Source organism: Montipora capricornis, chromosome 11 (assembly GCF_036669925.1).
Source record: "Montipora capricornis isolate CH-2021 chromosome 11, ASM3666992v2, whole genome shotgun sequence".
Classification (NCBI taxonomy): domain Eukaryota; kingdom Metazoa; phylum Cnidaria; class Anthozoa; order Scleractinia; family Acroporidae; genus Montipora; species Montipora capricornis.
In genome coordinates, this window is record NC_090893.1 from 7,995,380 (window position 1) to 8,014,762 (window position 19,383).

At 40.9% G+C, this 19,383-nt stretch overlaps 1 protein-coding gene across 1 annotated transcript; it reads right to left on the reverse strand.

Annotated features, from left to right (window-relative positions):
- Positions 1 to 1,181: 1,181 nt before the first annotated feature.
- On the reverse strand, positions 1,182 to 13,748 carry LOC138023839 (putative N-acetylated-alpha-linked acidic dipeptidase). The gene is made up of 7 exons (XM_068870926.1): positions 13,282 to 13,748; positions 7,117 to 7,330; positions 6,485 to 6,670; positions 5,703 to 6,000; positions 5,009 to 5,319; positions 3,472 to 4,157; positions 1,182 to 2,293 (listed from the first exon to the last, which is right to left on the reverse strand). Exons 1-7 carry the CDS (start codon positions 13,548 to 13,550, stop codon positions 1,981 to 1,983), a joined length of 2,277 nt encoding a protein of 758 aa, XP_068727027.1. The 5' UTR covers positions 13,551 to 13,748; the 3' UTR covers positions 1,182 to 1,980.
- Positions 13,749 to 19,383: the final 5,635 nt, after the last annotated feature.

Here is a 19,383-nt window from a genome sequence, read left to right on the forward strand (position 1 = left end):
ATGGGACATTAAAATAAAGGCAAGTCAAGCTTGACTGGTTCAGGTCTCTGTTTTAATGTCCCAGTGGGGGAATAATAATGAGCTTCGCCCTCCAGCATGGCGGATTTTGTACCATGTGATCGTTAGTTGCAAAAGGCCTATTAATCGTACTTAAATTGTTTTAAAGTGTGAATTATATTTAAAGTTGTCCACTCTTGGTGGTTGCGTTGAAACGTACTGATGATGCCGCTGTGTTCTTGCCGTTGTTATTCTTTCGTCAAACCGTAAAACGCTTGTTGATGCTTCCGTCTCAGTATTCTATAAAATTTCCAAGGTTTTGGAGCGAACTGGCGGCAGTTCTCATCATCCCAAAGGGAGTGATCGGATTTTCTGTGTTTCAACTTCATATGTCTACTTCAATTAAGGTCAACAATGTAGAAGCATTAAACTTAAAGAATCGTATGTAAAAAATAAATTTAGCAAAGTGACTTTTATGGATGAAGGGGGTAGTTTCTAAAGAAACTGTGGTGCTGTGTCAGTGGGGAAGTAGCATACAAAAATTTGGTTTTATCAACGGAGTTGATAATGTAAATTGGCCACCATAAAAAGCTGACGTTTCAAGCGTTAGCCCTTCGTCGGAACGCATCCTTTGAATCCTTCCACGAAGGGCTAACGCTCAAAACGTCAGCTTTTAGAATCTCTGTACGGTGGCCAATATACATTATCAACTCCGTTGATAAAACCAAATTTTTGTATATGACTTTTATGGAACCTATTTTGCCAATTCTGGACTCCTCGTGTGAAGTCCTAATTCACGTTTGCAGCTTAGTCGGCGAAATAAAATGATTGCTATTAATTTTTCGATTTTATTTACTCATACCGTATGATCGTGCTTAGTGTTGCCAAGCTGAGGAATTGTCAGAAAGCGAAAGTTTCTAGTCTTCAAACGAACAGAATTTACTAAACAAAACAATGATCCCATTCGCGCTTGTTAGATATGGAATCCATAAAAGCTTAACTGAAAACTCTACTGGCGCTTTTTTTTTTTTAAACAGAAAAAGTCCAAGGAAGCAAGTGGTATTTTTAGATAATATCTGATTCACTTGAAAGCGAGATTAATTGTTTTGAAAGTTATTTGTTATAGTCATCTTTTGCATGTATACCCCATTGATTTCTTCACTTGTGCAACTAAAACACTAGCAAAGTAAAGTGAACACTTTATTTAAGGATAGCACTGAATAATTGTGTTACAAAACTAAGAAACTTGTGGACCTTAGAATTCAGGCCTGACCACTACACCGGGCCTCCGGGCCCCGCTTTTTGGAATAGTGTGTGGGATCTTGAACATCCCACAGGTTTATAAACCAGGACCTTAGGTTTACTATCTTATCTTCCTGAGGCAGTATTGGTTAATAATTTAGTCCTTCTGTATGAAATTTACGGCTTATCTTTGTTGGGAAAACCTCAATCGCGAATGCATGATACAGAACCTTGAGAAAAAAAAACAAATGAACACCCTGCCAGCAGATTCTTACTTTACTCGACGAGAAAGAAAGTACTCTGCAGAAATCGTGTACAGTATTTATTGAGTATACGCAAGCCGTTGCTTGGAAACGGTTTCAGACCCAGGCCAAGTCTCCATCACGAGCACACTCCTAGACGCCATATTGATTCTCATACTGAAGGCTCGATTTCCTTCTTCTTGTAAGAAATGTGATGCGCGCGCTTCCTAAACCGGTTTTACCGGAGTGACTAGCCCAGAAACTTGGGCTGCGGCGACGTAAAAGATTTGACAAGATTTCTGCAGAGCCTTTCTTGTTCGCCGTCTGGTTACTTTTAGAGAGGCTCTGCTCGCAGGGTGACAAATGAGCAAAAGCAACAAAATTTCAAACATCGGGATAACCTAGTAGACTTCTTCAGGCTAAATTTGAAAAAGCGATTTACGATTGAAAGCAACATACTAAAAATAGCAAAACAATGGAAACATCGGACATGCTTGTCCTAGTAAGTTCCCTTAAGTATATCGACGGCTGCTAGCACAGATTGTGTAGCAATTGACAGCTGAAGGTCAACCGCGTTCGTGTCCCCGGTTTCATGCAACTTGAACAAAATATCGCTGGCACCAGGAAAGCTGGAAGAACCATACAGATTGTACTTGCTAGGAGCAAAGATCACGTGACGGACTAAGCGTCTTCCCGGCAGGCCATAGGCGTAGATGAATGCTCGCTCCACTTTGATCAATCGGTCATTGAATCTGCGCAGTTCAGCAAAACTCGGTTCCTCAAACTCCCGGATTTTCTTCTCCATTTCATTTCTGATACAACAAAAGAGAGTGTTAATACGAGTTTTGAATGCTGTAGCCACGAATTCCAGTATTTTCCGTGTAATTAGTGTTCATTTGCTTTCTCCTTTCCTGGTTTGTCCTACTATAGTTTTCCTAGTCCGTAATTAAGCTTCGCTTGTTTTTTGTCTACCTTTGTCACACCACCTCGTTAACACCCATGTAAAACTCGTGTTGTTCTTTGTGTTAGTTTCGCTGGTATTGTTTAGTTTCATATATAGACCGAATGCATAAATGGCGGCCAAAAAATAGTCTTTTGTTTATGTGCTAATTAACCTCACTAGCCTCGTTTGCATGGACAAAATACAAAAGAAAAGGTGAGGCTAGTGAGTCTAATTAGCACATAAACAAAAGAATATTTTTTTGGCCGCCATTTATGCATTCGGTCTATAAGTTTGTTCATGTTGTATGCAAAACCGAGAGAGCCGCACAGATCTTGTAAGTGTCTTGTACGTCTAACCTTTCCTTGTAATCTCAAGTATGTGCTCCGTTTTTCCCTTCAGTGAATCGTCAAGTAAAATAAAAGTACGATATCAAAGTGTGCGCAGGGTCGTTAACAAATGCGGTTATCAAAAACAACGTGCAGTTCTTTTTTATGGTGTTCGTCGAGGTGGCTCCGGCTAACGTTTATGTTTATGATTGAAATCCTAAACTACGAGCCTCGTAGCTAAGCTACGCGCTTCATTGCCTGTCTATCACCTTTTATTAAAAACTGGATCATTGGATAATGCAATTCGAGAGTTTTGATTGGCTAAGCCATCATGGGTTATGAGCCATTATACCATGATCTACAAACACGGTAAGCATATGCGTGATTTTTTGGGCCTTTTTATTTTTATTGTAGTCTAGTTTTCTCTCTTTTGGGGGCGTTCTTAATAAAACAATTATTCCACTCGCGCTTGTTGGATATGAGATGATTATAGCCAACTCGGCGCATATCATCTCATATCCAACGCGCGCTCATGGAACAATTGTTAAATATCCGACGCGCGCTCTTTAGAGTGTTTTCCATGGCGTAATAGGGCGGATGGCTCGTCTAGACGCACTGATATAATTTTCTAAGTGCTTTCCGGATATTTCTTGCTGAAAAGAAAGTGATAGGATGGATTATGCATCTTTCGTATAATGACGGCCATTGTGGAGTGACTTACTGAGCCTTTGTGAAGTGATCTGCGGTTTCTCTGAACTTGACAACAGCACTTTCTAATAGACCAAGTGTACTGTGGCTTTTCAGTTCGTCGCCATATGATGAATTTAAGCTTTTCAAAGATTCCTCCAGTGCTTCTGCGTATAGCATCGCATTCATCCTCAAGAGCGGCGTGTCTGCAAACGCGAGCAGTAACTGACCACAGAACTGAGTTAATGCCTTGTGGTATTTGAAATCGGGGTCAATGAATTTCGTCAGCCATTTGAATGTGTCGTGTTGTGTGTGGTAAACTGGATAGAAAACGGGAGTGTTGTTGTAGCCACGGTAACGAAAATCCGCTGCAGGGACTCCAATATATTGGTAAAATGGTGCAAAATCACTTCCGGATCCTAAATTGCCCACTTTCGGTTTGGGAGGGTCTGCCCTAGGGTCTGCGGGATCTCTTTCAGCCATGACGTCATAAAGTGTTTTTTTATCGCCATGCGCACCAGGATCGTCCACCATTTTGGTGAACTCTAGTAATGTGTTTTTAACAAGGGGAGAGGAAGACATAGCAAACAGGTAATTGCCTGAGATGACTGCATCTGCATTGAGGTAGATTACAGCTCTTTCAGTGAGAAGCTTTTCATGTTGTTCAACCCACTCTACCGATCCAATAAGACTGTATTCTTCTCCTCCCCAGCTACAGATCTGAAAAAGAAGACATTTTGCTCCTGCTCTTTAAGGGATCTTCCTATCCGATCAAAATATTTTTAAACCACTGGAAATAATATTACAGTCAAGCTTCTTGCAAAGTTTACCAAAACCAGCGTCTGTACCAGAAATGAAAAAGCAAATATCTCATTCACTTTTTCCAGGAGCTCATCTGGTTTTTCTTGATATAGTCAGCTGCGCCTTTTGAAAACGTTTCGAACAATTTTAGTGGAAACATATCTTCCGGTTAAAAGTTTTCTTTTCTAGGTGTGGATGTTACCTTCAACGTAAGTGACATTCGGCAAGATCTGCTCAAGGGTATCTCTGATTTTGGCAAGAGTTCGTAAATAGACTTAGCGTTCAGTGACTGTCCTTATCGGCCCACATATTGTTTATTTTTTTGGAGGGGAATTGGGGTGGGGGGAGATGAGTCGACAACCAGCACAAACTCAGCCCACTTTTTTTCCAACAAAACAGGATACAAATCCTGTACAGGGTACCGGTGTTGGGAGGAGTACGAAATTGGCACTATAACATTCATGGTTTGCGCAAGTCTACAACACGGAATATTTAGCTATCATGTCACCAATCTAGACATTAGAGGCGTCCAACAGGAGTTAAATTCGAGTGAACATACAGGAACATGTAGTACATCTTTGGGAATTGAGAACGACTTCCGAGCTCACCGAATTCATGCTAACTAGTTTCCGTAACGGGCTCTATCTCATTCAAAGGTCGCGCAGGTTGTCTCATGAGCATAATGTGTATGTTTTTTCAGTTGGAAATGTGTGGGAAAGTTACAGCACCCTTAGAAACAAATCCTTAAATTTAATTCTTCGCTAACTGACCTTAATTGTCCGACGCGGCTTCCATCCGGCCTTTTTTAATTCTCCGAATCCACGAGCAATTTCAGTGGTGATGGCGATTCCACTAACTGAATCAACAGCTCCGTTCACCCAGGAATCTCTGTGGCTACCAATCAAAACATAGCGATCAGGCTCGATGTCCCCATAAATTGTGCCAATCACATTGAAGATCGACTTAACTTCGTAATAGTTGTTTATTTCCAGCGAAACCGTCATATCGTTGTCGTTATAGCCAGGTCCAAGACGATAGGTAATATCCAGAGATCCTCTCCAATCCTTTGGGGCTTCCGGGCCTAAATCAAGAGTAAACGTTTGTGATCTAGTTTAACAATGGGGTTATGTTTAGGTGATTGTTTAACCAGCCAGCAGCATCACAAGATTCCAAGAAACAAGAGAACAAGTGAACTCAACCTTTCAACATTGAGCTGAGTCCTGGAATCAAACCCGTGATTTATTTTGTTGTTCCGCAAAGTTGGTTACAAAACTGTGAGTCATGCGGTTTCTCTGACCACAGGCTTTTATTCAAGCTAAAGATCGCTTGAAATGTTCGGTCGATTACCTGTTCTGTCAAAGTTTGAGACAGATTCCTTTCAACTCTTTTTCTATTTACTATTAGAAAAGACTTATTCTATTTAACAGAAACCTATGGTACCTAAAGTTCTAAATTCCACCTTACCTTTCATTCTACTGAGAAATTCAATAGCATCACCGTATCCTATGGGATGAGCAGGAATGGGTGGAAGTTCGCTTTCCTTTAACGACCTCCGGTACATCCCTGGCTTTGCGGCTATTCCAGGTGTTTGGGGATCTCCACTCCCCGGAAAAGTATACAATGATCCCCTTTGAACCCCACTAGCTGGAAGCCAAGCAGTGTTGGGATATGTATTTTTGGGGTCTCCCCCTGCTAAAGCGTAATCCGCAGGGTCTGAGAAGATAAGAGCGGCTATGGCGCCATAACTTGCTGCATTTGCTACCTAGGAAACGAACATCACAAACTGTTACCTTTGAATGAATTGCTTTTTTTGAAAACCGCTGTTCCAGTTGAACCAAACGTTTGGGCTCCCCTCTTTACCCACAAAGGAAAAGAATTAAAAGCTTGGCCGGCAATTAGAGCTATTTGTTTTGAATATTGTTCAAAAGTAATTGATATAATTACGGAGAAATTTTGGAGAGGCCTTACGGAGCTTTCATGGCGTTCTCTCTGCTTTGTATCAAGACAAAAGAAGGGGTTTTTAACCTTTTGTTATATCCCGAATAAATTGTTCAGTGTTTCTTCTATCCTTATTTCATCGGAGTATGTCATTTTGCGTTGTTGTTCATAATGGCTAACTTCCCCATTACATGAACGCTGATACGTTTGAGCGACTGGTCGGGTGCGTTCCAATGTTAGATTAATCCATACAGGTAGGATATCGATGTTTTCTAAGTTCAACCAGTCGACGCTTGAGTGTATCATACCTTATTTCCTCGAATTATTTTTCCGTATCTCATAATAGCGATCTTTCCCGTCACATTAACGCTGAGATTCTTGAGCTGTTCAAAGTCTCTGACCCGTCCATAGTTGACATAAACAAGCTCCCCTTCCTCTTTTCCACTGGGACTGTAACCTAGGAACGGCTGCACAGCTTTCTCAGAGCCGCCATCCTATAACGTCAGGAAAGCAAGTTAATTGCAATCGATTTGAAAGTTTTATTGTTTTACTTTTGGTCATTTTTATTAATGAAAAACTAGTCTAACAATCGCCGTGCGCGGCAAGACAGGACAGGATGTCTTTCTTTTCTATGGTTGGTGTAATTTACGAGTTTCCTATCTTTTTGACTTGGCGGGAGGAAGAAAGACCTTTAACGTGGGCTGGTCACGCGATAATCTAACAAAACGGCCGGAGTTGATTCAAAGTTAGAAAACTTTCCCTTTTTGGTTAGCTTTGCTTTACTCCTGTGACATACGAGTAATGTCTTCCGCACTTATTTTTGGTCTTCTTCTGGTAAAAGGCGTGCATGCGCATACGTGCTTTGCTTTGGCTTTACTATCCGTAAGGAAAACAAGGCAACACCACTGAAAAGTCAATAAATTCTCCCTGTCCCTCGCACCTGTTCCTCTCCTTTGATTTGATGAATAATAGTTCCATTTTTATATTTGATGGTTATTCTTGTCGGATGTGTTGTGTTGGGGAAGGACAGCAGCGCTTTGTACTCGGGTTGTTCCACGTGATCAAAGCCATACTCCTTCCAGCGCCTCTCCAGTTCATTAGCAAGTTCTTTTTGACGGGGAGAGCCTGCGATATGCGGTTTTTCCGAAAAATACCTATGAGAGAACGGGACAAAATCAGATTCTTGAGAAAAGGAATCTTTTGAGTACTTTTTTTGCTGTTATTACTGAATAACAACATCTGATTTTGACATCATCAGAAGCTGACAAGATTCTTAGGGATTAAAAGGGCGACATTTATGCAATTGTCCATCTTCGGGGCAAATCTTGTGGTACGGTTTTTATAGACAGAGGACATAGACAGTAATGCATTCGTTATGCTTTTTATCTTGTTCGCTCATGGAAAAATTCGGATTTCCTTGAAATCGTTTTGATATTCTCCACTTTGAGTTCCCATGACCAGTAACTTTTTTTAACTAGATGTATTTTTAAAGAAAATGAATAAATGTGAGCAAATTCTTGTAAATAACTTCTATACAAGTCGCTTATGCGCAGAATGCTCGCGCAAAATTGCCTTGATAGATTTGGCGATACCACAATAACAACTTTCTTTTTCATTAACAGCTAAAATTAAATGTTCTACCGAATCTTTGTAAACTGTGTTGGAAAAGTTGCGGAAAAAGCAAGCTTGACCAGTCCATTGTGCCGCTGCATTGCAACGGTGGATCACAGTATTCTGATTTCTAAGTTGGCTGTGTATGGTATAAGAGGCGTCTCAATCGAATGGTTTAAGGCCGGTTTTAAACGTCGCATTTTACATGTGCCGAATCTAATGCAAATGAGCTAAAACAGTAGATTTTTCTCATTTGCATTTAGATTCGGCACCTGTAAAAAGTGACGTTTAAAACGGGCCAAAATCATACTTATATGAACGCATTCAGAAATGTTTCCTGGATGCCTCCCTTTCCAACAATTGTGTATTGTCCTGCGGTATCCATCAGTGGACAATTCTTGGACCGCTTCTTTTTCTCTTATACATTAATGATCTACTGAATTGTCTCTTGCACTCACAGCCCCGAATACACATGTATGCCGATGACACCCACTTGACGCTTGCAGGTAATAATATCGGTAGTATTGGAATTAATCTCCATAAAGATCTTGTCAGCGTCAATGAGTGGCTTATAACTAATAAGCTTACACTAAATGAATCTAAAACTGAATTTATGCTAATTTGTTTTCGGCAAAGCCTGAGGTCGTTTGACCATTCCCCCTCTCTAAAATTTGACTGAGCCCAGATAAGCCAGGTGCCCAACACCAAATCTCTCGTTATTTATATCGACGAAAATCTGACTTGGAATGTTCACATCGAGAACCTATCTAAGAAGATTGCTTCTGGTATTGGGGCCCTGGAACGTATTCGACCTTTTGTTCCTCACAGAACGCTGCGATTTATTTAAAATTCTCTGGTGAAACCTTTATTTTAATTACTGTAACGTTGCCTGGGGTAACTGTATAATAAAACTCTTGCCAGTAAACTCCAAACGTTACAAAACCGTGCTGCTAGAGTCCTGACCTCCGCCGCCTTTGACACCAGTACTGAATACCTTTTTCAAATGTTGAATTCTCTATTTTCGAATTACCCTTAATACACTTTGTTTGCCCCCCAAATTTTGCATAAACCATTGTTTTCAAATGCTCTTGGGAATATGCAGTGTCCCCAAGAGCATTTGAAAACAATAGTTTATGCAAATTTGGGGGGCAAACAAAGTGTATTATGGGAATTCGAAAATAGAGAATTGGAGAAAGCTTGAATCTCAGCGCCAGATACAAAAAGCTTTGCGTGGTGTATAAATCTCTAAACGGGCTCGCTCCTGATTATCTTCAATCTAGATTTGTAGAGCGTAGCACCATTACTGGCTATTCTCTTCGCAGCACTGAAGATAAACTTGCTGTTCCCCTATGTGCATCAGTGTTATATTGTCAATAACTTAATATGCAACTTGAAAACCACCTATTACAGAGAGATAATTAGTGAAAATTCTGGTAATCAGAAGGTTCTCTTTGACATTGTAAATAAGTTGCTGCAAAAGTCTTGCGTAAGGCGCCATCCTCCATCTTCTGACGCTTGTTCCGTCGCGAACGCTTTTGCGGATTTTTTCGCTCAGAAAATTACCAGATACATGCTGATCTTCAAGAAAAGAGAACCGCGGATTCTGACCTTTCTTTGAGTGTCTACTATAAGCCAGGTTGAATTGTCAGACACTGTTAAGGAGTACGCCTGCAAGTCAGCGAAGAAATCATGTAATTTAGATCCCCTGCCGGCCTTACTGATGAAGAACTATCTCGACTTGCTGTTGCCTACTACGACCAACATTGTGAACCTATCACTTCCGACTGGCACGATGCCTGAGACACTTAAGGTGGCTGAGCTGGTTCCTGCTTTGAAGAAACACGATGCTGACCATGAACAATTTTCGAATTTTCGTCCGATCTCGAACTTAGTGATGGAGTCAAAGGTCATCGAGAAGGCAGTCTCTGTGCAGTTAACTGATCACGTCAGAACCCACCATCTCGAAGGATGGTTTCAGTCTGCCTACAGGATTCACCACTCTACTGAAACAGCTCTTGTTAAAGTACAAAACGACATTCTGCGGGCAATTGATGACAACAGATCTGTGCTTCTTCTCCTTCTGGACCTTTCCGCCGCATTTGACACTGTAGATCACTCTACTTTACTTTTGCGTCTCCGTACTCGGTTTTGTGTCAAAGGAAGTGCTATTGCATAGTTTGAATCTTACTTAGCATCTCGCAAATACTACATACAAGTTGAGGGCTAAAAGTCTTCCCTTCGGTCCCTGGATTCCGGTGTACCCCAGGGCTCAGTACTGGGCCCACTCTTGTACGTGTTATACACTTCTCCAGTAGCTGACATCATCAAGTCTCATGATATGCAGTACCACTTCTACGCTGATGATACTCAGCTCTATATCACCTTCAAAACTGACTCTGCTGATGATGCGTGCTTGGCTAAATCTAGAGTAGAACACTGTGTAGAGGACTTTGACATGTGGATGATTTCAAACAAGTTAAAGTTGAATGATGATAAAACAGAACTCATTTATTTAGCTCTAAATACCGTCCAAGACCCTGTCTCAGCAACGTTCAGATTGGTAGTGAGTGTATAGAGCAGAGCAATACTGTACGCAATCTAGGTGCTTTGTTTGATCAAACGTTATCTTTCGGGGAACATGTAAGCAAATTATGCAAATCATCTTATTACCATCTTAGAAATATTAGCAAGATTAGAGAATATCTAGATGAAAATTCTACCCAGACGTTAGTCCATGCATTTGTTTCATCAAAGCTGGACTATTGTAATGCTGTACTTATTGGACTTCCAAAATACCAACTAGACAGACTTCAGTCAGTAGTAAATACTGCGGCTTGTATTATAACTTTTACTTGCAAATATGATCATATAACTCCTGTTCTAGTTAGACTACATTGGCTCCCTGTTTCCTATCGTATAAGGTTTAAAGTGCTACTGCTGACTTACAAAGCACTTAATGATTTCTCTCCTGAATACCTATCTGAGCTACTTAATAAGCCTATGCACACCAGCAATCTTAGATCTCAGTCTCAAGATCTGCTTAGTGTTCCTAAATCCAGAACTGCTACCTACGGCGACAGAGCAATTTCTGTATGTGCTCCTAAGCTATGGAATGAACTGCCTTTTCAGTTGCGCATGTCGTTAAATTTACAAGCATTTAACTCAGGACTGAAAACAATTCTTTTTAAAATGGCCTATCTTTAGATGGGCATTTGCTTTATTATTTTGCATACTTTTGTGTATTTTCTTTTGTTTCCTATTTTTTGTAGTGTAAGATGTAATTTGTGAACATTTTTTAATTGTATATAATTATAGAAATTAGAATAATAGAATGAAATTGTAAAAATTGTTTTAGAGTTAGTATAAGGTTTAAAACTGTAAAGAACTATGAATAATTAGTATTAATAGTGCTATATAAATGAATTATATTATTATTATATTAAATGAATATTATTCCCCTTCCCCGCATCAATTTTCTTAAAAATAGTTTCAGGTATAGTGGTGCGGTGTTATAGAACAGTTTACCAACTCACATGCAGCAGGCACAATCTCTAGCACCTTTCCATGCTGATTGCAGCGGCTTCTTATAATAGAATTGCTTAGCTCTTGTGGAGGCACGGTGGCCTCATGGTTAGTGCGCTCGACTCCGGATCGAGTGGTCCGGGTTCGGGGCCTGGCAGGGGACATTGTGTTGTGTTCTTGGGCAAGACACTTTACTCTCACGGTGCCTCTCTCCACCCAGGTGTATAAATGGGTACCGGCGTAATGCTGGGGGTAACCCTGCGATGGACTAGCATCCCATCCAGGGGGGAGTACAAATACTCCTAGTCGCTTCATGCTACAGAAACCGGAGATAAGCGCCGGCCTGATGAGCCTTCTGGCTCGTAAGCGGAGACTTTTTACCTTGTGGAAGGCACTTAATTTATCGTAGTTTTAGATAGCTTATGTTACGAATTCTTATAACTAGTATTTATGGTAGTATCTAGTGTAACTGATAAGAATACTGTGGATAAATAAAGTTATTTAATTTCCCCCCCTTCCCCCCCGCCGTACTCTCCTTCCGCAAGTATTTTGAAAAGACGTACCCCCCTCTAGTTATAAATGTTATATAAATGTACAAGTTCATCGGGTGTCTTGAAGTCTCAGACCCCTCGAAAAATGATATTCTGATTTTTTAAAAAGCAAGGGACTGGTGATTATTTACAGGTGGAGGCGGGGGGCGGGGGGGCTGGTGGAATGAGAAATGTGATGCTCAATTTTTTTGCCCCCCCCATCATCCTTATAGAGAACACAAACATTAGTACGAAGATTTTTGGAAGCCCCCCTTTTCAGCCATACATAAAAATTGGTGACCAAACCACCCCCAGAACCCCCAAACACCCCTCTCGATGAGGCCTTAATCACAACACGACAATGTCAAGTCCCAAGGGATTGAAAAATTTTGTTTTTGCATACCAAAACTCGTCCCCAAACATTTCAACTTGAGGCTTGGGGTATGAAATCTATTGTCTATGGCCAATATGGCCGCTGTGCGAATAAGGCCCATTGTCACGCAAATATCACACAACTAAGAAAAAAATTGCATGCCATTAAAAATAAATAGATAAAAGTCAAGAAATTGATGTTTTGTAAAAAGAGTAAATGCAGAAAACATATTACCTGGTAGTAATTTTAACGTTAATGTTACTTTGTTGTATACAGTTCTGCTCTCAGTTGTTCAAAAGGCGGATAGTGCTACCCACCGGATAAATCACTATCCAGATGATATTAACATTGGCAAAACCAATTGAGTTATCCAGAGGACTAGTAGTGATTTATCCAGTGGATAGCACTATCCACCCTTCAAACAACATGGGGCCCAGGAGTTAATGTTATTTTTCTACAATTATCATGCGGAAGTTGAATAATTCCTTTCACCCTTTTCCTGGTTTTGAATAAAAATATTCTTGATTTGCATGTGATGTCAGAAAAAAAGACTAATATGATTTTTTTAAACCTATATCAAGTAAAATGATATATCTGCTGGCCTGTTGTCAGCTAGGTAGCAAAGAGCAGTTCGAACTTCAGAGTTTTTTCACACTGCGTGACATCTGGGTTGCTTCTGAGAGACATGTCACCATGATGTCACATAGTCGCCTAGTGCCCTCAATGCTAAAATAAGGATTATAGTACATCTACATCTACATTTATTAGGCTGGTAAAATCCATTACAGAGATACATATATAAATGGTAATGTAGAGTAGAAATTATAAGAATAAGGAACCTCTAATAATTCTTTGCTAAGTAGGGGAGTAATTTAGAGTTACATGTGTGGAAGTCGTGGGCTACTCCGTTCAGAGTTTTTATGTCTATCTCAATGGCCCATTTCCATTACTAGGGCTAATTAATTAATGCTCAGCTAGATCATATGGATTGATATTTCTGGTGAATTAAGTGTTACACGACCAATATTTGAAAAGATGTAAACCCTCTCGCCTCCTATGCAGTACTTACATCAAGCTGCTGTTTAGTCTCGCTTCGCTGACACCTTTCTGAAAATCCAGATGATATTTCTTTGCTTCTTCTTGTCGTCTTTGAAATTCGTGTTCCTCGTCTTGCATTTCGCTTTTCTTCTTTTCATCCTCCGACTTAGATTTCATTGCCAAAAAACCGATCAGAAAGCCGATAAAGAAGGCTACAATTAAAGCGACGATTCCAGCTATGCAGCGAACTCGTCCTTGCCTTTTCTTCTTCTTGTAAGTAAGCACGACCTCATCATCCATGGTTGTGAAATTCTCGCGCGTAAGGCCCACCGTCCCTGATATTAATCGTCTGTGTGTTGTTTTCTCAGTATTGAATAACCATGAACAAAAACACGAAGCCCTTACAGAAAGTGCTTTTCGGTGCGTAGAAAGATATATGCATAAAATGCCAATCAAGTGTTCAATATTATCTGGGGTATGCAAAATCTTTTAACTCTAAACAAAACACAGGCATCCCAAGCTCAGAGCATGGGCGACAAAAATATAAGGATTTGTATGAGAATTGTACGGGTCCGCAAATGATCCCAGGATCGCACATGATCCCAGAACCGCAAAAAGGATCCCTTAAACTGTACCGAAAATGATCCCGGCACGCAAATGATCCCCGCTTTGGACCGCAAATGATCCCGAAAAAAAAAGCGAGGAATGGCATGGAGGGTGGAATGGTCTGGATTGAGAATTAATGTGAAGAACGCTTATTTTTATTAAAATCACTTTAAATCATGCATGGCTAGCAACAGGTTTCTGCCTCATTATAGTTTAAATTTGCCACATTTGATTATCGGATACAATCATCAAAAACTAACTTGGACGCAATTCTAAACCGATTGTGACCAGGGGCTTGTTTCTCGACAAGTCCCGATGACTTTTAGCATGTTTTTTCGAGATAACTAAAAGCGGATTGTGAAACACTTGAACCGTCTTCCTTCTTGAGATAAAAGGGAGCTTACGAAACGACGACGCCGACGACAACGACGACGCTACAAAACAATAGGTTTAGTGAGCAAAAACGTCTGGGATTTTCCCGACATATGAAAACTAGGCTTTATAACGATCAGCAGCCAATGGTGCTCGGCAGAAAGGTGTACAGGTGCCATCAGTTTTTCATACTACCACAGAGTGTTGTTGCCTATGTGTTTGGAGTACGTGGAGGTTTCACTTGGTCGATACAACCAAGGATAAAAGTAGGACGTTGCAACTCCCCAGTTTCCTTCTTTAATGTCTTTAGTATTCGTCAAAAATTCAAAATACAAAGTAATGGTATCGCCATTAAGCTTTTCAAGGGAAAGTATTTGATTTATGCTGGCCTCTAACAAACTGGCGTTGTTTGTCCATCGCTTGGCTGGTTGATCTATGGACTCTTTGTGATCTCTGAATCTGGCAGTTCGTTTACCATTGTTACTCTTTGCTTTTTGTTGTCTCTCATGATTTTCTTCCTCTTTCGTGACTGAAGTAACATCATCTACTTTAAACCAGTTCGTTTTGCTTTTCCGTGTCTCTGGGTCATTGTAACTGATCAAATACTTGTGCACGGTGTGATCTGCCTCAATGATAACTCCTTCACAAGTGCTCTTTAGGGAGTTCTTTTTTCCTTGACTATTTTTTTGGAAATGGGAATGCGAATCAAAACAGTTTCACCTTTGTAATAGAGTGAAGGTGGATTTCGCCTTAACTCCCGCTTTATATATACTGTGCAGCCTCATTAGAATCATCTAGAGCTTCCTGCCTGATAGCATCTCGTTCGATTTCTCGCTCCAATAGTTCTTCTCTCTTGCTCTCACCCGTTTCAAAACTGCTGTTATTTTTTTCCAGAACTTCATATTCTTTCTTTCCCCCAATCCTATTCGGCTTTCTACCAAAGTACACTTCAAATGGACTGAGGAATCCGAGAGAACGATAGGGGGATTCATTGTATAGTTGTTGGTAATGTTGAAGGTACTCACCCGGTTTACATCGCCCCGGTTATTTATCAAATCAAACCTTAATTTATCCTTCCATGTTCTGTGTGAGCGCTCGTCTTTTCCTTGCGTTTGAGGACTGCAGGCCGAGCTACACGTGGAGATACACGAGATACACGTAGCAATTCTAAATTCCCATGAGAATTTCGGACTCTGTATGTCGGTTACTGAAACTAGGCTTTTGTACATTATGCTTTTGTTTCCCCACTAAAATGCTCCACCTTAATGCTCCAGTTCTCCCACTAAAATGCTCGGTCGTCCCAAAAAAAGTCACTAAAATGCGAAGTCTAAGTGCGAAGTTTTTGAGATGGTAATTAGTTCTACTTTGCATATGAATGAAAACTAATTTTCATAAGAAAAACTTCGCACTTAGACTCGCTTTGAAGATGAGGCGAACATGAACTCGGAAATGGCCCATTGTATTGATAATGGCTCCAACGCTGAACAGATTTACCTCGGGGTCGTTAAACAGGGTTCTATATGTGAGTTATATCCAGGCGTTTTACAAAGCAAAACAGAGCTTGCAGTGCTATCCCGCGCTCATTGCTGTGAAATAAATGCGTGGAAACCAAGTTTAACCTGTCTACCATGGCTTTCTATGAGATCCTTGTTGCAACTTCAAAAAAAACGATCGATTTATATCTTTCCATCAAATTGTAAGAGTAAATCGCTTCAGTAGTTTCTATACCGCTAGCAAAACCGTCTCTCATCACTGTCTCTAGAAAACCAGACAGACACGCACGGTTCCAACATCTACGTTCATGCCTGTACAATCAACTGCTACCGACCTTGCCTCCCGGTACGGCATTGAGGGAGAGATATGTCGGCCCCTAAACCATATGTGACAAATCCCACGCCTACTCACAGCTCCATCAGACCGCCCTTGTCATTACAATTTAACGTAAGATTTCGATGGCTTATATATTCAAGGGAAAGTCAATTTATCTCTCATATGGTAAGCACTGTAGTCGCGGAATACAAAGTGTACGCACGCGCCCTGCTAAATTCAAGGAAACATACACAAATGCAATCAACTTTCTTTCATCGATCCTAGAATTCAGACGGTAACTACAGGAGCTACTATCTTGGGAGACATTACATTTACAGCTAAAATACATAGCATCTATGGTAATAGAAAATATTTGCAAAAAATTTAATTAATTCAAAAGAAAAGCGGCTCTACAAAAGGTTTGCCGGGATTCTCATTTTAAAACCTGTTAACTCAGTAGCGCATTCTACAACTTAGCTGATTAAGTAAGGGCAAAGACTTAAGACCATAACTCGTTGTTCTAGGTTTATTGGGGGACACAATGTAACTTCCGCAAAGATCATGCAAAGAAAACGGGGCGGACAACTCGCTTGTTGTTCATATGGAGAAGCAGGAGAACCATTCAAGGATAGACTTCTACGCCGTAATATGAGGATACTTTGAATGCGCTCATTGCATAGAGATACACCCTGAGTTTCACTTCAGTAATCGACGAATATAAATCTCAGTGTTCACTTATTTACATTATACCGCTTTTTTGAGTAGAACAACTGACCAAAGGCTACGCAGTTTCTTCTGCCCGAATACCAGCGAGAAAAGTACTACTTTGTCGCGAATATTCTATGACAAATATTTCTTCAGAAATCAAAAGCCTAGCTACGTTCATTAACAGCACACACCAGGGCTACTCCTTAGTATCTGGCTAGAAATGTTCTTCTCCCTTTTTCCTCCGGTCGCGCTTCAGCCATTTGATGAGGGCCAGTCTCGTGCTTCTCAAGTTGCCTCGTTCATTCCCAAACGAATTCTGGGTAATTCTGCCATTCCATGACAAGGGAAGACCCCCGGTTGTCATTTCGTCGATTTTTTTATAAGTGTCGGGCCACCCAGTCCTACCAGCAAAGTACAGCATCGATTGAGGTTTTTAGCTTTCAAAACTTGCCAAATTGTAGCGGTAGGTCCTGGAATTCGTGCACAGAAAAGCCAGAGAGACAACTTCACTCGTCAACCGACATGTTTACACAACAAAGCATTTTAGGCGTCGCAGTCTGCACGAAGCCCTCTCTCACCCCTGTCTCCAGAAGACCAGACAGACACGCACGGTTCCTACATCTACGTTTATGCCTGTACAATCAACTGAAATGTCAATTCCTTGTAAAAACCAGCATCTTCTTTTGGTATGGTACGTATCCGTTCGGAGAGCCTGCAGAACATTTGCGCATACGCTTACGGAATTTTTGAGCAAGAGAGAAAAAAGCAGTACCTCCAGACGTGGCGCTGGAGCGTCGTACCAAACGAGTCATCCCGGGATTTCGGCCCGTGCGATCGCTTTTGGACGCAGTTGGCCCTTCGCTGCTTTCTGCTACCGACCTTGCCTCCCGATACGGCATTGAGGGAGAGATATGTCGGCCCCTAAACCATATGTGACAAATCCCACGCCTACTCACAGATCCATCAGACCGCCATTGTCATTACAATTTAACGTAAGATTTCGATGGCTTATATATTTAAGGGAAAAGTCATTTTATCTCTCATATGGTAAGCACTGTAGTCGCGGAATACAAATTGTACGCACGCGCCCTGCTAAATTCAAGGAAACATACACAAATGCATTCGACTTTCTTTTATCGATCCTAGAATTCAGAGTAACTACAGGAGCTACTATCTTGGGAGACATTACATTTACAGCTAAAATACATAGCATCTATGGTAATAGAAAATATTTCAAGAAAAATTAATTAATTCAAAAGAAAAGCGGCTCTACAAAATGTTTGCCTGGATTCTCATTTTAAAACCTGTTAACTCAGTAGCGCATTCTACAACTTAGCTGATTAAGTAAGGGCAAAGACTTAAGACTATAACTGGTTGTTCTAGGTTTATTGGGGGACAGAATGTAACTTCCGCAAAGATCATGCAAAGAAAACGGGGAGCAAAACTCGCTTGTTTTTCATATGCAGTAGCAGGAAAATCATTCAAAAACAGACTTTTACACAGTAATATGAGGAAATTTTGAATGCGCTCATTGCATAGAGATACAGCCTGCGTTTCACTTCAGTAATCTACAAATATAAGTCTCAGTGTTCTCTTATTTACATTATACCGTTTTTTGAGTAGACCAACTGACGAAAGGCTACGCAGTTTTTTCTGCAAGAATAACAGCGAGAAAAGTACTACTTTGTCGCGAATATTCTATGACAAATATTTCTTCAGAAATCAAAAGGCTACATTAATTAACAGCACACACCATGGCTACTCCTTAGTATCTGACTAGAAATTTTCTTCTCCCTTTTTCCTCCGGTCGCGCTTCAGCCATTTGATGAGGGCCAGTCTCGTGCTTCTCAAGTTGCCTCGTTCATTCCCAAACGAATTCTGGGTAATTCTGCCATTCCATGACAAGGGAAGACCCCCGGTTGTCATTTCGTCGATTTTTTTAAAAGTGTTGGGCCACCCAGTCCTACCAGCAAAGTATAGCATCAATTGAAGTTTTTAGCTTTCAAAACTTGCCCAAATTGTATCGGTAGGCCCTGGAATTCGTTTACAGAAAGGCCAGAGAGACAACTTCACTCGTCAACCGCCACGTTTAAAACAAAGCATTTTAGGCGTCCCAGTCTGCACGAAGCCATCTCTCACCACTGTCTCCAGAAGACCAAACAGACACGCACGGCTCCTACATCTATGTTTATGCCTGTACAATCAACTGAAATGTCAATTCCTTGTAAAAACCAGCATCTTCTTTTGGTATGGTACGTATCCGTTCGGAGAGCCCGCAGAAACATTTGCGCATACGCTGACGGAATGTTTGAGCGAGAGAGGAAAAATGCAGTACCTCCAGACGTGGCGTTGGAGGGTAGTACCAAACGAGTCATCCCGGGATTTCGGCCAGTGCGATCGCTTTTGGACGCAGTTGGCCCATTGCTGCTTTCTGCTACCGACCTCGCCTCCCGGTACGGCATTGAGGGAGAGATATGTCGGCCCCTAAACCATATGTGACAAATCCCACGCCTACTCACAGCTCCATCAGACCGCCCTTGTCATTACAATTTAACGTAATATTTCGATGGCTTATATATTTAAGGGAAAAGTCATTTTATCTCTCATGTGGTAAGCACTGTAGTCGCGGAATACAAAG

Excerpts from the sequence above, each read along its gene's own strand:
- LOC138023839 (XM_068870926.1), bottom strand. The coding sequence starts at position 13,550 with ATGGATGATGAGGTCGTGCTTACTTACAAGAAGAAGAAAAGGCAAGGA. Across the intron at positions 6,671-7,116 it reads AAATCAAAGGAGAGGAACAG|GATGGCGGCTCTGAGAAAGC; the intron begins GTGCGAGGGACA and ends CTGACGTTATAG. Across the intron at positions 4,158-5,008 it reads AGCCGCGTCGGACAATTAAG|ATCTGTAGCTGGGGAGGAGA; the intron begins GTCAGTTAGCGA and ends CTTCTTTTTCAG.